The sequence below is a fragment of the Rosa rugosa genome, chromosome 2 (assembly GCF_958449725.1).
Source record: "Rosa rugosa chromosome 2, drRosRugo1.1, whole genome shotgun sequence".
Lineage (NCBI taxonomy): Eukaryota > Viridiplantae > Streptophyta > Magnoliopsida > Rosales > Rosaceae > Rosa > Rosa rugosa.
The window spans coordinates 31,440,333-31,452,097 of record NC_084821.1 but is presented as its reverse complement, the minus strand read 5'-3'; the positions used below and the strand labels follow the sequence as shown (position 1 = coordinate 31,452,097).

Here is an 11,765-nt window from a genome sequence, read left to right as displayed (position 1 = left end):
CATCTTACAAAAAATATACAGATGGCTCTCACAAAAAATTATACAGGCCGAGAATTTCGTTAGCAACACGAAAAATCAAACCTAAGGGATCGAAATCGGAAATGACTTCTTCATTGTCAAACCCGTTGCCTCCTTTCCCTCCTTTTTCACTAGCAAGACCCTTTCACCTGGTCTTTCGAATATTCGAAATTACCAGGACAGAGCCACATGACGTGGCGAACTCCCATCGAAATTTACTATATACTAAGCGTCCTGTACTATTGTGGAGTGTTCCCCACGACAGTATAATGACGGTTTCGCCCTTCATTTTTCCCTTTGACTTTTCTCTCCTCTCCTGTTAGACTCTCCAGAAAACGACACAAAACTCTCTCGAGGTTGTTTGTTCCATGTTCGCCCAACTCCTCCTCGCTTTGCTTCGGCCTCCAGCTCTCTCTCTCTCTCCCTTAACCAATCACTCACGCAGATTAACTTTGATCTCGAACTGATTGCAGAGCCTTTCACTCATACTTAGCTTGAAGATCTCAAGTCCCTGCTTGCGTCCTTGGCTGCTTAGTCACACAGCGACGGCCAATTCATCTCTCCTTGGTTTTTCAGGTCAATTGCTTTGCTCCCTTCACTTTTGTTCTGGGTATTTCTAACTTGATTGGTTTCTTTGATTTCTGTGCTGGATTGACAAAGACTGGGGGTTGATTAGGTTTTGGGTGTCCACTATTTGATTTGAAAGTTTGGTTCTTCTGAGGAATTTGTATTTGATTGATTGCAGATAGAGGTTCTTTTCTTCTTCTTCTTTTCTGTGTTGCAAGTGTAGTAGCTACTTCTATCTTTCTCCGCCTCCAAGGTAAGTTGTTTATTTGAGAGGTTTGGATGATACCTGCATTGCCTTGCGTTTCTTTTTGGGTTTGGAGCTTATTGTGAAATTGTCTGATTGATAATCTAGCACACCCATTTCGATTAGCTTCTCGCTTCTCAATTTGAGGGAGAAAAACTGTGGGGGGGGGGGGGGGGGGGGAGAGAGAGCAAAGATATAATATATACACACACACACACACACATACACGAATTCGTCAATGGTGTGTTTGATTTGTTTGGAAAAGCTAAGAAACTATACGAATTTCGTTAGAGTCTTTTGAGTTCTGGGTTCTACAGAGAAAACCCAAAAGTGGGTTCTGCATGGTTAGTCAATCAAGTTGAATTTTTTGATCCTCTGAGAAGAATCAGTAATAAAAGAATGGATCCTTTTTTTTCTTTGGTTTAATTTTGAACGTGGTGTATATTAGGGTTTCAGTTCTGTACAGGAGTGTGATATTTCTGATGTTGAGATTAAGTGTCGACTAGGGTTAAGTAGAAAATTAGAGGCAGGAAACAGTAGAAAAGAAGCGGGCTGAGTCTAATTAAGCTTTAGGGTTTAAGTATGGATAGTGAGATTAAGGTTGTTTACTTTCATTGCTGTTTTGTTTGGCCTCTTCAATTCTCGCCCAAAAAACACTTTTCAGAAACTATTCCTATGGTTTTCTTGCTTTGATTTTCAGAAACTATAGAATCTGTCCATTTTTTTCTGTTCTTTTTTTCATTATGACTCAATGGACCATTTTGCATAGATTGTTTTACATCTATCACAAATCAGTTAATTATCATGGTCTAACAAGTATAAATGGTTTTTTAAATGCAGAGTGCGCACTTCAAAATTTCCAATCTCGGGGTATATTTTTAAACTTGATTTTTATTTATTCACTCTTTCTCATTCATAGTAGATCAATGTTTGATTCATGTCAAAAATCCTAGAGCTTTATATAAAATGGTAGAGAATCTTTTTCTGCAAATTTGTTTGGTTAAACATTCTGAGCATTTCTAAAACGTTGCAAATGCATGATTCCAACTCCTCTTAAGTTGAACATTGAAACATTGGAATTTATTTGTCTTAATTGATCAAGGAACTTGGTTCTTAATCTGTGAATATTCATTTGAAGGAATTTGGAGTGGGAAAAAAAAAACTGTATTGTATCTTTGCCGTGTTAGTTTATCAAGTGAATGGTTTGTTTGATGATCCGCTATTAAGAAAAGATGCTTTTGGTGGTTTTTGCTAGCTCATACTTTTCCAGCTTTGAATTTGTGTTCAGTTTGGAATTCTTTCGCATCACAGCATACGAATTGGAATTCCTCGGTCTCTGTCTGCCAAATGGGACTTGGTCTCCATTTTGTCTTTGTTTCTTCTAATCCATTAAACATGATTGAATTTTCTACCAAGAAGTTGGGTTTTTATAAGAGATTTGAGTTTGAAAATTGAGGTCCAATTTTTCTTTATGAATTTGGGTGTTGTGCGGCTGCTAGAGCATGTGTAATTGGATGAAGGGACGCTCGAATTGACAGTTTATCTTCTATGAACCGTGCTAATGCTTTTGGCTGGGCTTATGTTAATAACTGGCACAATACTTGGGAGCTCCTCTTTGTTTATTAGATTGGTCCTTTAATTGGAGTAGTTTTGGCTTCTAGAGTCTTCAATATTTTGTTACCTCCACCAGAAACAAAGGAGAAGAAAGTCTGAAAGGAGTTTGAATATGTAATTCAATAACAGATATATGAATCTTTAATTTCTGTATATGAATGCTATCTTCTATCAAATCTGCAGTTTGAATATGTATATGAATGCTTTGTCAATTTGTTTTGAAAATATATGTTAAAGTGTTCGCTGTTTGACAATTTTGTCAAAAATACTATTCCAATTAATGTAATATATGATATTTTATCAGTTTGAGTAATAAAAAGTCATTTTCAATTATATCTTTAATTATTATAAATTATTACAAACAGCAAATCCCGCAGCAAAGCGCGGGTACCATTGCTAGTGAATGAAAGCCGCAGCACGCAATAGAGGAAGCAGAGGATCCCCGCCTTTCAATTGACATTTGACGGTGCTACAAAGAGAGAGAACTGTGGGTGAAGAGTAGAAACTAGAGACTCTCTCTCGCAGTAGATGATGGCGGAGACCAAACCCGCACTGCTCTTCATGGAGGCGGCTTTGGAAATAGTTCTGAGAGTTATCCAGCGGCTGCCACCTGTCACCGTGCCCCTCCATGATGCCCTCGAGAAGGTCTTGGCCGAGGACATTCGCGCCGGCGACCCTTTGCCTCCTTTCTCTGCATCCATCAAGGTATTCATTCATTCTCTGCACTTCATTCCATTCTTGATTGTAAATTTGATTGGTTTGACTTTGACCTGATGATAATGATGATGGTGATCAGGATGGATATGCAGTGGTAGCTTCAGACGGGCCTGGAGAGTATCCTGTAGTTGCTGAAGCAAGAGCCGGTAGCGATGGAATCGGCGTCACTCTCACTCCTGGGACTGTGGCATATGTTACTACTGGAGGTTACTCTCTTATTTATGCCCTATGTTTTCGAAAATTGTTATATTGGGGAGAGAAAATAAAACTTGTAATGGCTAATATATTCCTGAAGGTGCTTTCACACTTTACATCTTGTTGTTTTTTTTTTTTCCCCTCATTTAACTCGTTTCCTGTTGTACTTCCTTTTAGGACCGATACCTGATGGTGCTGATGCAGTTGTACAAGTTGAGGACACTGAACAGGTGCATGTGCATTCACATGAATCAAAGCGAGTGAGAATACTGGTTCAGACGAGCAAAGGAGTTGATATCCGTCCAGTGGTATGATTTGATTCCTTGCTTAGACATAATATGATCTGTGTAGTGCAGTGTAGTTGAGCGGAATACTGTATGTTCAGGTTTTTACTATGCTATACATAGCTGTCACTCAATTTCTTTTCTTGCCCTTCTGGGACATGCATTAACTTCTATTTTCCCAAATGGATAGTTATAATACTATTAAATGCACCGAAGTAGATGATTTCACTCTCAAGACACATACCTGACGTAGTTTTTGCTTTTATGAACAAAGTTCCACATGTACATGAGGATCGAGTTGGAGCAGATGTTTTGCCTGTAATACCTAGTTCCTTGGTTGCATGACTTCAGAAGATATAATGGTCATTTTTGTTTATTTGGTGCTGAATTTTAAATGTTTATGACCAGCGAGAATGTCGTCCACAGCGGAACTACATGTTCTGAAAGAGATTGAAAGTGTTTCTTATGATTACACCCAACAGCCCACTTGAGCAATTTGCCATTCTCCCATTGATTCCTATGAATATAGGAAACTTGTAGTTCTCATTCACAAATCCTTCTTTGTTCTTGCTGCTAACTTTCAGCGATCCAGATCTATTGGTTTATTGCCGAAAGTCTATGAAGCATGGATACGTGAAATTGGCTTCGTATCCCGTATCGATCCGGGATCCGGGTACGATACGCTCGGATACACCCGGATACGCGTATCTGGATTTGGATACGGTTTGGATACGTCCGTATCCTATACCGATACGTAAATATGTAAATAAATCGGATACGTGGGGGTAATGCTGACTTTTTACCCTGAAAAAAAAAAAAAAAACCAACCCAGATCGGGGACAGAGACCGAATCTCAGATTTCTCCTGCTCTTCATCTCTTTTCTTCTGTTCTTCTTCGCAAGTCACAACCTTCTCTGCTCAAGACTTCTCTTCTTTGATTCGCTTGAAGCTTGGAGCTTGGAGCTTCAATTTCTAGCCGATTTCTCCTGCTCTTCGTGTCTTCTCTTCAGATTTCTCCTGCTCTTCGTCTCTTCTCTTCTGCTCAGCTGCTCTTCTCTTCTTCGATTCGCTTTGGGTACGTGTATTCTGCAGCTTCTGGTCTTCAATCAGTTGAATGCTTCAATTAATTTGGGTATGTTTGTTCTGCGGCCGATTTGCTGGTGCTTCTTCTCATATTTGTTTTTTTGTTTTTTGCTTCGGATACGTTTGTTTGTTTCATATATATATATATATATATGGAGATTGCTTGAAAGATACATGGACACACGTTTCAATCGGTGAATATGTTGGGAATTGTGAATTGAGATTAGAACTTTGTTTATGTTTTTTTTGTTTTGTTTTGAGTTTTTCTAATTATATATATATATATATATATATATATATATATTAATTGACGTATCCTTCACGTACCCGTATCCTATTATATTTAAGATTTGTCGTATCCACGTATCCGATCGTATCGCATCCGGATACTCGTACCCGTATCGGTGCTTCTTAGCCGAAAGTCCTCTATTCATGTTTGTCTGATTAATAGGGTTGTCTTTAGGGTGTAATGTTCAAGACTAAATAATACGAAGGGAAGATTTAAGGTTTCGTGATGGCAGCTAATTGGGGCTTCTTAGATGTTTTATGTTTTAGACTTTAAGTTGCAAGATCGCCGTTATGGTCTTTTTGACTGAGGATTGTATTTTGGTTATTTTTCTGACTTTAGTTAGACTTTGATGTTGGGTTATGTTAGGTTTTGAGGCTGAATTTTGCATGGAATCAGGTCTAGGCATTGTTTCAAAATGCCATTATTTCGTAAGGAAGAATTGAAAAGCTGGAAAGAATTGGGGATAAAATTGTCACTGTTGCTTCTTGTAGGTTTCCAGATGCGATCAACGAGGCAACACTTATTTTGATTTGCCCCACCTTATGTATTTATTTTGCACCATTATGACGTTGTACTGAAATGGAAAATTTTCATAAAAATTTGTGCAGATTTTTTTTTTTCCTTCTCTTGAAAAGACCAACACCAATTTATATTCCATGTGATCCACAATCTGGGATTTTGTTTTTTAGGCCAGTTTTAAGTTGGACACATGGTTTCATGCGGTCACTTTCTGTCACTTGACTACTGTAACTGATGGAGTGCATGTGTTTTGTTTCTTATTGTATTGATTTACATACTTACATGCAATAAAAAATAGATGTATAAATAGCAGTTGCTTTGCTATGGTTTAGGTGAAAATCATGAACACTGTTTTCTTTTTCTGGTGATTAGGTGTGGTGTTTTACTATATTCATCTTTGTTTGATGAACTGAACTTTAAACTCATCATTAAACTATTTGTGTTCCAGGGATGTGACATTGAGAAAGATGATGTAGTATTGATATCTGGACAAAGAATTGGTGCTGCAGAAATTGGTATACTTGCTACTGTTGGAAGGACAATGGTGAAGGTAATAAAGAATTTTATTTTAGTGCTCGATAGATAGAGACTGAGAATTAATGTGGCATGCAGGTATATCCCACTCCAAAAATCGGTGTGCTTTCCACGGGAGATGAACTTGTAGAGCCAACGACAGGTTGTCTGAGTCGCGGCCAGGTAATTTATTCAACCCACCAACCCCCCCCCCCCCCTTTCAACTCTCCAATAATGAGAGTCAATTTTGATAGAATCTTTGACACTCTAGGGCAGCTAACTGCTATAGGGAGCAACTTGTCAAAGTATTGTGTCAGAGGATTGTCAATGCAGTCCTTTGTCAATGTATTGATAGGATATTTGACACTAGGGCATCTATTCTTTAGGTACCAACTTGGTTATGTTTGTGCAGTCCTTTGTAGTTTATTAGATTGTAGTTTCACTTGTCAGTTGATACCTTGCTCTTTATAACTTGAAATTATGTTCTTTTCTAGTTAAAATAAAAATGTCATTAATTTTCTCATTAAAAAAATACCTACCATGAGGGTAGTAACTAAGTACTAGGTACGTCATTTTTCTTTTAACTATTCTGCATTTGGCATTTGTTAGAGTTTAAATTATCCTGTATTGATTATTTTAGAAATGTCAACATATCAAGACATTGGATTGTTAAACTGTTTAACACAACTGATTCAGTTTTGTGCAGATCAGGGACTCCAACCGTGCTATGATAATGGCAGCTTCACTACAGCATCATTGTGAAGTTAGTGATTTCGGCATAACTAGAGATGATGAAGAAGGACTTGAAAAGATCATAGATACTGTCATTTCTGCTGGAATTGATATTCTTCTCACCTCTGGAGGTGTTTCTATGGGAGATAAGGACTTTGTCAAACCACTGTTGCATAAGAGAGGGACGGTGCATTTCAGTAAGGTAGACAGATGGTTGTCATTTCATATTGGTTTTTTCCTCTTTTTCTTTTTTTTTAATATTTAATTTTTTTACTTACTCCTTTTGGAACTATGGTGATTGTGATGTACTGAAATGGAGACTGATTCGATATTATGTCTTATTGGTTCAATATCTAACTGGATCTTCAGGTGTGGATGAAACCAGGGAAACCCTTGACTTTCGCGGAGATCAATTCTGAACCAGCAGATAAAATGAGAATGAGAAAACTTTTTGCGTTTGGGCTGCCTGGAAATCCAGTTAGCTGTCTTGTCTGCTTCCATCTATTTGTGGTACCAACCATCCGCTTTCTTGCTGGATGGGCAGACCCTTTGCCTTTCAGGTTGCTTCTACGCACTACTGCTCTCTCTCTCTCTCTCTCTCTCTCTCTCTATAATATCTTTTACGTACAGAGTGCAGGCTTGCCTTCTTCAGCCTGTAAAGACAGATCCAGTCCGTCCAGAATTCCATTCTGCTATTGTCAGATGGGAGTTAAATAAGGGATTGGGTAATCCTGGGTAAGTTGTTTAAAGAATTTCATCTAGGTTGTTTACTGTAGTTCAATTATGAGTTGTGAGTTGATTGCATCTCAAAGTACCTTGTTTTCCACTCTCGTATCTTTTTTTTGAGTGCTTGTTGCATTTTAACCTTTTAATTGCATCAAGAAGTTTTTCTTATAAATCCTTTTTTCTTTTGTATTTCAGCTTTGTTGCGGAGAGTACTGGCCACCAGAGAAGCAGTAAGATTTTAAGTATGAAGTCTGCTAATGCGTTGTTGGAGTTGCCTGCAACAGGCAGTGTAATACCCGTTGGGACTTCTGTGTCTGCCATTATTATTTCCGATATAAGTACTGTTGCTATTAATAAAACTTCCTCATCCCCGGGTCCAGCTTCTCATATAGAAAGATTTAGAACACAAGAATTATCCGTAGCTGAGTCTCGCGATGCTGATTTGAGAGTAGCTATTCTTACTGTGAGTGATACTGTTGCATCCGGGGCTGGGCCGGATAGGAGGTATAAGACCTACTCATCAACTTACTTAGCATATGTGTAAATATATATTAAATCCATATATGATCAATCTATATTGGGACGTTACCTCATTTTAAGTGACTTGGACATGGAATTTAAAAGTACCAGCAGGTACATACAGCTTTCTGAGTCATTTTCTGAAAAGTTTCAGTTTGCTAGAGCTTCATAAAATTGTTAAGGACCAGATCTTCATGGCTAATACTTGTTTAAATTTGCTGGAAACAAGTAGGGTTTTTTATCGTTATTTTTTATTATATTATTTATATTATTTTGAGAAGAAACAGATTTTTTTACTTTTGTTTGTTTCTTTATAATCAGGTTTTTCTTATAAAACAACTTGCTGGTTCTTTATAATCAAAATCAGACAATTTGTGGTAAAAAATTACTTTACTTTATTCTATTTCCTACCAAACACAAGGGCCTTCTTCCTGTTTTTTTTTTTTTTTTGGTTGTGGGTGCAAATTGGGGTCATTGGCCTAAAGTTTGTGTTTGTTTCCCAATGTAGAATTAATCTCCTTACATTTGTCCTACCAGCATTGAGTCTTGAGAAGATCCATAATCAAACTCGAGCATCTAGATATTTATTTTTTATTGTGCGTTTTTAACTGTTACGGTCAATTCTAAGATGCAAGAGAAATAAAGCAAAGTTGATATTACTCCTTATCTAAGGGGAACATGAGATGTGCTGTATGCTTTGTGACAATGTATTTATATAGACCCTTCACTTTAGTGTAAAAGATAATAGCATTGGATTTTGGTGCCAGTTCGGAAGATCTATAATCAAACTCATGCATCTTGATACATCTTTTTGAATGTTTGTTTCAAGAAGGTCACTCAGTAGATGCAAAAGAAACAAGACAAAGTTGATATACTCCTGTTCAAAGTGGAACATGAGGTGTATTGTTAAATGCTTTGCAACATATGGATCCTTCTTTTTAATGTGTTGTTCTTGTGTCTATAAAACTTATGTGGAACAACCAATTCACCATTCTGATGTGTATATCAGACACCTATGATCCCCTCCAGAGTGTTGTAGGATTGAATTGTCTGAGAAAGCAAATTATCATGTGAATAAGGAGATGTAGGTCTTCCCCTTTAGTCATCAAAAGCTTCAGGTGTATATCAGACACCTATGAACCCCTCCAGAGTGTTGTAGGATTGAATTGTCTGAGAAAGCAAATTATCATGTGAATAAGGAGATGTAGGTGTTCCCCTTTAGTCAGCAAAAGCTTCAGGCTTTCAGCCATAAGTTAGCTTCATTATGGGAACTTTTGTTTGCAAGATATTATTTTCACTATGGTGCACGTTTCTCCTATTATATATGCCTGCTACATTCATATATTATTTGTTTAACCTTTCTCCATTTGCAGTGGTCCAAGGGCAGTTTCTGTTGTAACTTCTTGTTCAGAAAGGTTGGGAGGAGCCAAGGTTGTTTCAACGGCTGTGGTACCAGATGATGTAAGCAAAATTAAGGATGTTCTGCAGAGATGGAGTGATATCGAGAATATGGATCTCATCCTCACCCTTGGTCATTTTCTCAATTTTTACCTTGCCATTTAATTTCTTTCTGGATTTGGTAGACTAGAACTGCCCAAGTGCGATTTTCTTGAAATTCTTTCTTAATTTGTAGGTGGCACTGGATTTACCCCACGAGATGTAACTCCAGAAGCAACCAAAGAGTTGATTGAGAAAGAAACACCTGGTCTTCTTCTTGTCATGATGCAAGAGAGTTTAAAGGTAAGCTTCATGCATAATATTGTTAGTTTTTACAATGTAGGGCAGATTTAGCCATCTTAATTAGGTCTGCAAAAATACTAAGAAAGTGGATGTAGTCTAAAGTATATTTAATGACGAATTGGTCAAATGATTGCATGACGGTTTTTTTTTTTTTTTTTTTTTGTGTTGCATGTAAAGTGTATTTGATGTGGAGAGGGTGCCTTTAGCTCAAAGACTATTGGTTTACTATAAACCTGACATATGGCGTTTCTACATGATCTCTGATTGCTGCAGCCTTTTCAATACATTCCTACAATCTTCTTAGTTACTTTATGATTGCATAATCACCTTTAATTAACCAATCTATTGGGTCTCTTTAGTTTAAACTCAGTGTTTCCCTTATCTGAAAACAGGTGACACCATTTGCTATGCTCTCCCGTGCTGCAGCAGGAATAAGAGGGTCAACATTGGTAAGGCCATAATCTCAATTTTATTCAGAATATTTCATATTAGGAGTTGTAGAACAATGATTGCTGATCACTTAATATTAATGTGCTTTATATATAGTGCATATTCATAAAATCATGGAAGCAATTTTAAGCGGAACAATGTTTGTAAGTGAAGGATATTGTCACTATATAAATTGGTTGGTTGGGCATTGAGTGAAAAGTAAAGAGCTACATTGTTTCTTTTTTCATCCCCTAAGAAGACAGAAAAATGAAGCGCTAAGGGGGGTTTCACCAGATATACACGGGGGCTCATTTAGAAGTAGTTGATACTTTTCTTATTCATGTTTCGTAGATGTGAATCTTATGAAATCTGAACAATCAATCTTTATTATTTAAGAGATCTGAATCTATGGAACATTTGATACAATAGCTAATGTCTCCTTTGTTCTTTGCTACATATTGAAGATCATCAACATGCCGGGGAATCCAAATGCGGTTGCTGAGTGCATGGAGGCTTTGTTGCCTGCCCTCAAGCATGGATTAAAGCAGATAAAGGGAGATAAGAGAGAAAAACATCCTCGACATGTCCCTCATGCGCAAGCTGCGTCCTTGGATACTTGGGAGCACAGTTATAAGTTGGCCTCGGGTACTGGTAAAGACTCGTCTGGTTGTTCTTGTTGCCATTAAACTGGAGGATTAAAAGTCATACATGTAATCTTGTTTATTGTTGCTATGTATAGTTTCTACATGCAACCAAAGTAGCTAGCTGTTTGTTTGTTTTTTTTTTTTTTGGGTGAAAGATGAAAGAACTCTATTTATCAATATCAAGAATCCCAAAATATGGGAATGACTGTGGTGAAACTTTTTTCCCACTCCCCTCCCTAGTAAAACCTTATTGGTCTATGATTCTCGATGACATCCATAAACCAAGAGGAACAACCTCTAACCAACCATAGCACTCATGTTCTCGGGTTACAATCATAGTTTATCACTCAAGTGTCATTATGTAGAAGCATGATCATATAGTAAAATTTATATTCTTACTTTACTAGTACTTATTGTCAAGTCAAGTTTGTGGTTGACAAATTAGCTCGTTATGCTCTTACTTGTATCAAGATTTTAGTTGGGGGGTCCTTTCTGATGGTTCATGATACCCGATTTTTTTTTTTTTTTTTTCAAATACCCGGATTTTTTTTTTTTCTAAAACATATATATATATATAATCCGAATAAATCAATAACATAAACTTTTAGGGTTCCTGCTTCATAAAGGATTTTTCTACATGAAATCACAGTGTATTGAGCATGTATATACAAGATTCAAAATAACAAATAAATATGTTTTCGAAAAGAATAGTTCATGTTTCATGGTGATTGTTCTCATTCAATCAAAGGCTTAAGATGCATAAAATTAAAATAAGTTTTAGAAACCTGCTTAGTTGTAGAATTAAGAGAATGGTGATGATTGAATGATTATAGATTGTGAACTAGAAGAAGATTCGCAATAGCAAAGCTATCATGCTCTAGAGAATGATCCACATGGCATAGCTTTTCGTCCTGATAATGTTGTAAATACGA

The 11,765-nt window shown here is 37.0% G+C and overlaps 1 protein-coding gene across 6 annotated transcripts; it reads left to right on the top strand.

Annotated features, from left to right (window-relative positions):
* Positions 1 to 366: 366 nt before the first annotated feature.
* On the top strand, positions 367 to 11,242 carry LOC133731839 (molybdopterin biosynthesis protein CNX1-like). 6 transcript variants are annotated; one of them, XM_062159266.1, is made up of 16 exons: positions 368 to 594; positions 764 to 838; positions 1,670 to 1,699; positions 2,821 to 3,148; positions 3,240 to 3,366; positions 3,533 to 3,663; positions 5,979 to 6,080; positions 6,143 to 6,226; positions 6,750 to 6,977; positions 7,145 to 7,335; positions 7,406 to 7,510; positions 7,697 to 8,005; positions 9,394 to 9,551; positions 9,654 to 9,760; positions 10,153 to 10,209; positions 10,654 to 11,242. In XM_062159266.1, exons 4-16 carry the CDS (start codon positions 2,972 to 2,974, stop codon positions 10,873 to 10,875), a joined length of 1,998 nt encoding a protein of 665 aa, XP_062015250.1. In that variant the 5' UTR covers positions 368 to 594; positions 764 to 838; positions 1,670 to 1,699; positions 2,821 to 2,971; the 3' UTR covers positions 10,876 to 11,242. The 6 variants fall into 6 exon arrangements, with proteins under 6 accessions (XP_062015253.1, XP_062015250.1, XP_062015248.1 ...); XM_062159264.1 differs by having other exon boundaries at positions 2,809 to 3,148; XM_062159269.1 differs by lacking the exons at positions 10,153 to 10,209; positions 10,654 to 11,242 and adding an exon at positions 9,938 to 10,146 and having other exon boundaries at positions 367 to 594; positions 2,809 to 3,148.
* The last annotated feature ends 523 nt before the right edge of the window (positions 11,243 to 11,765 follow it).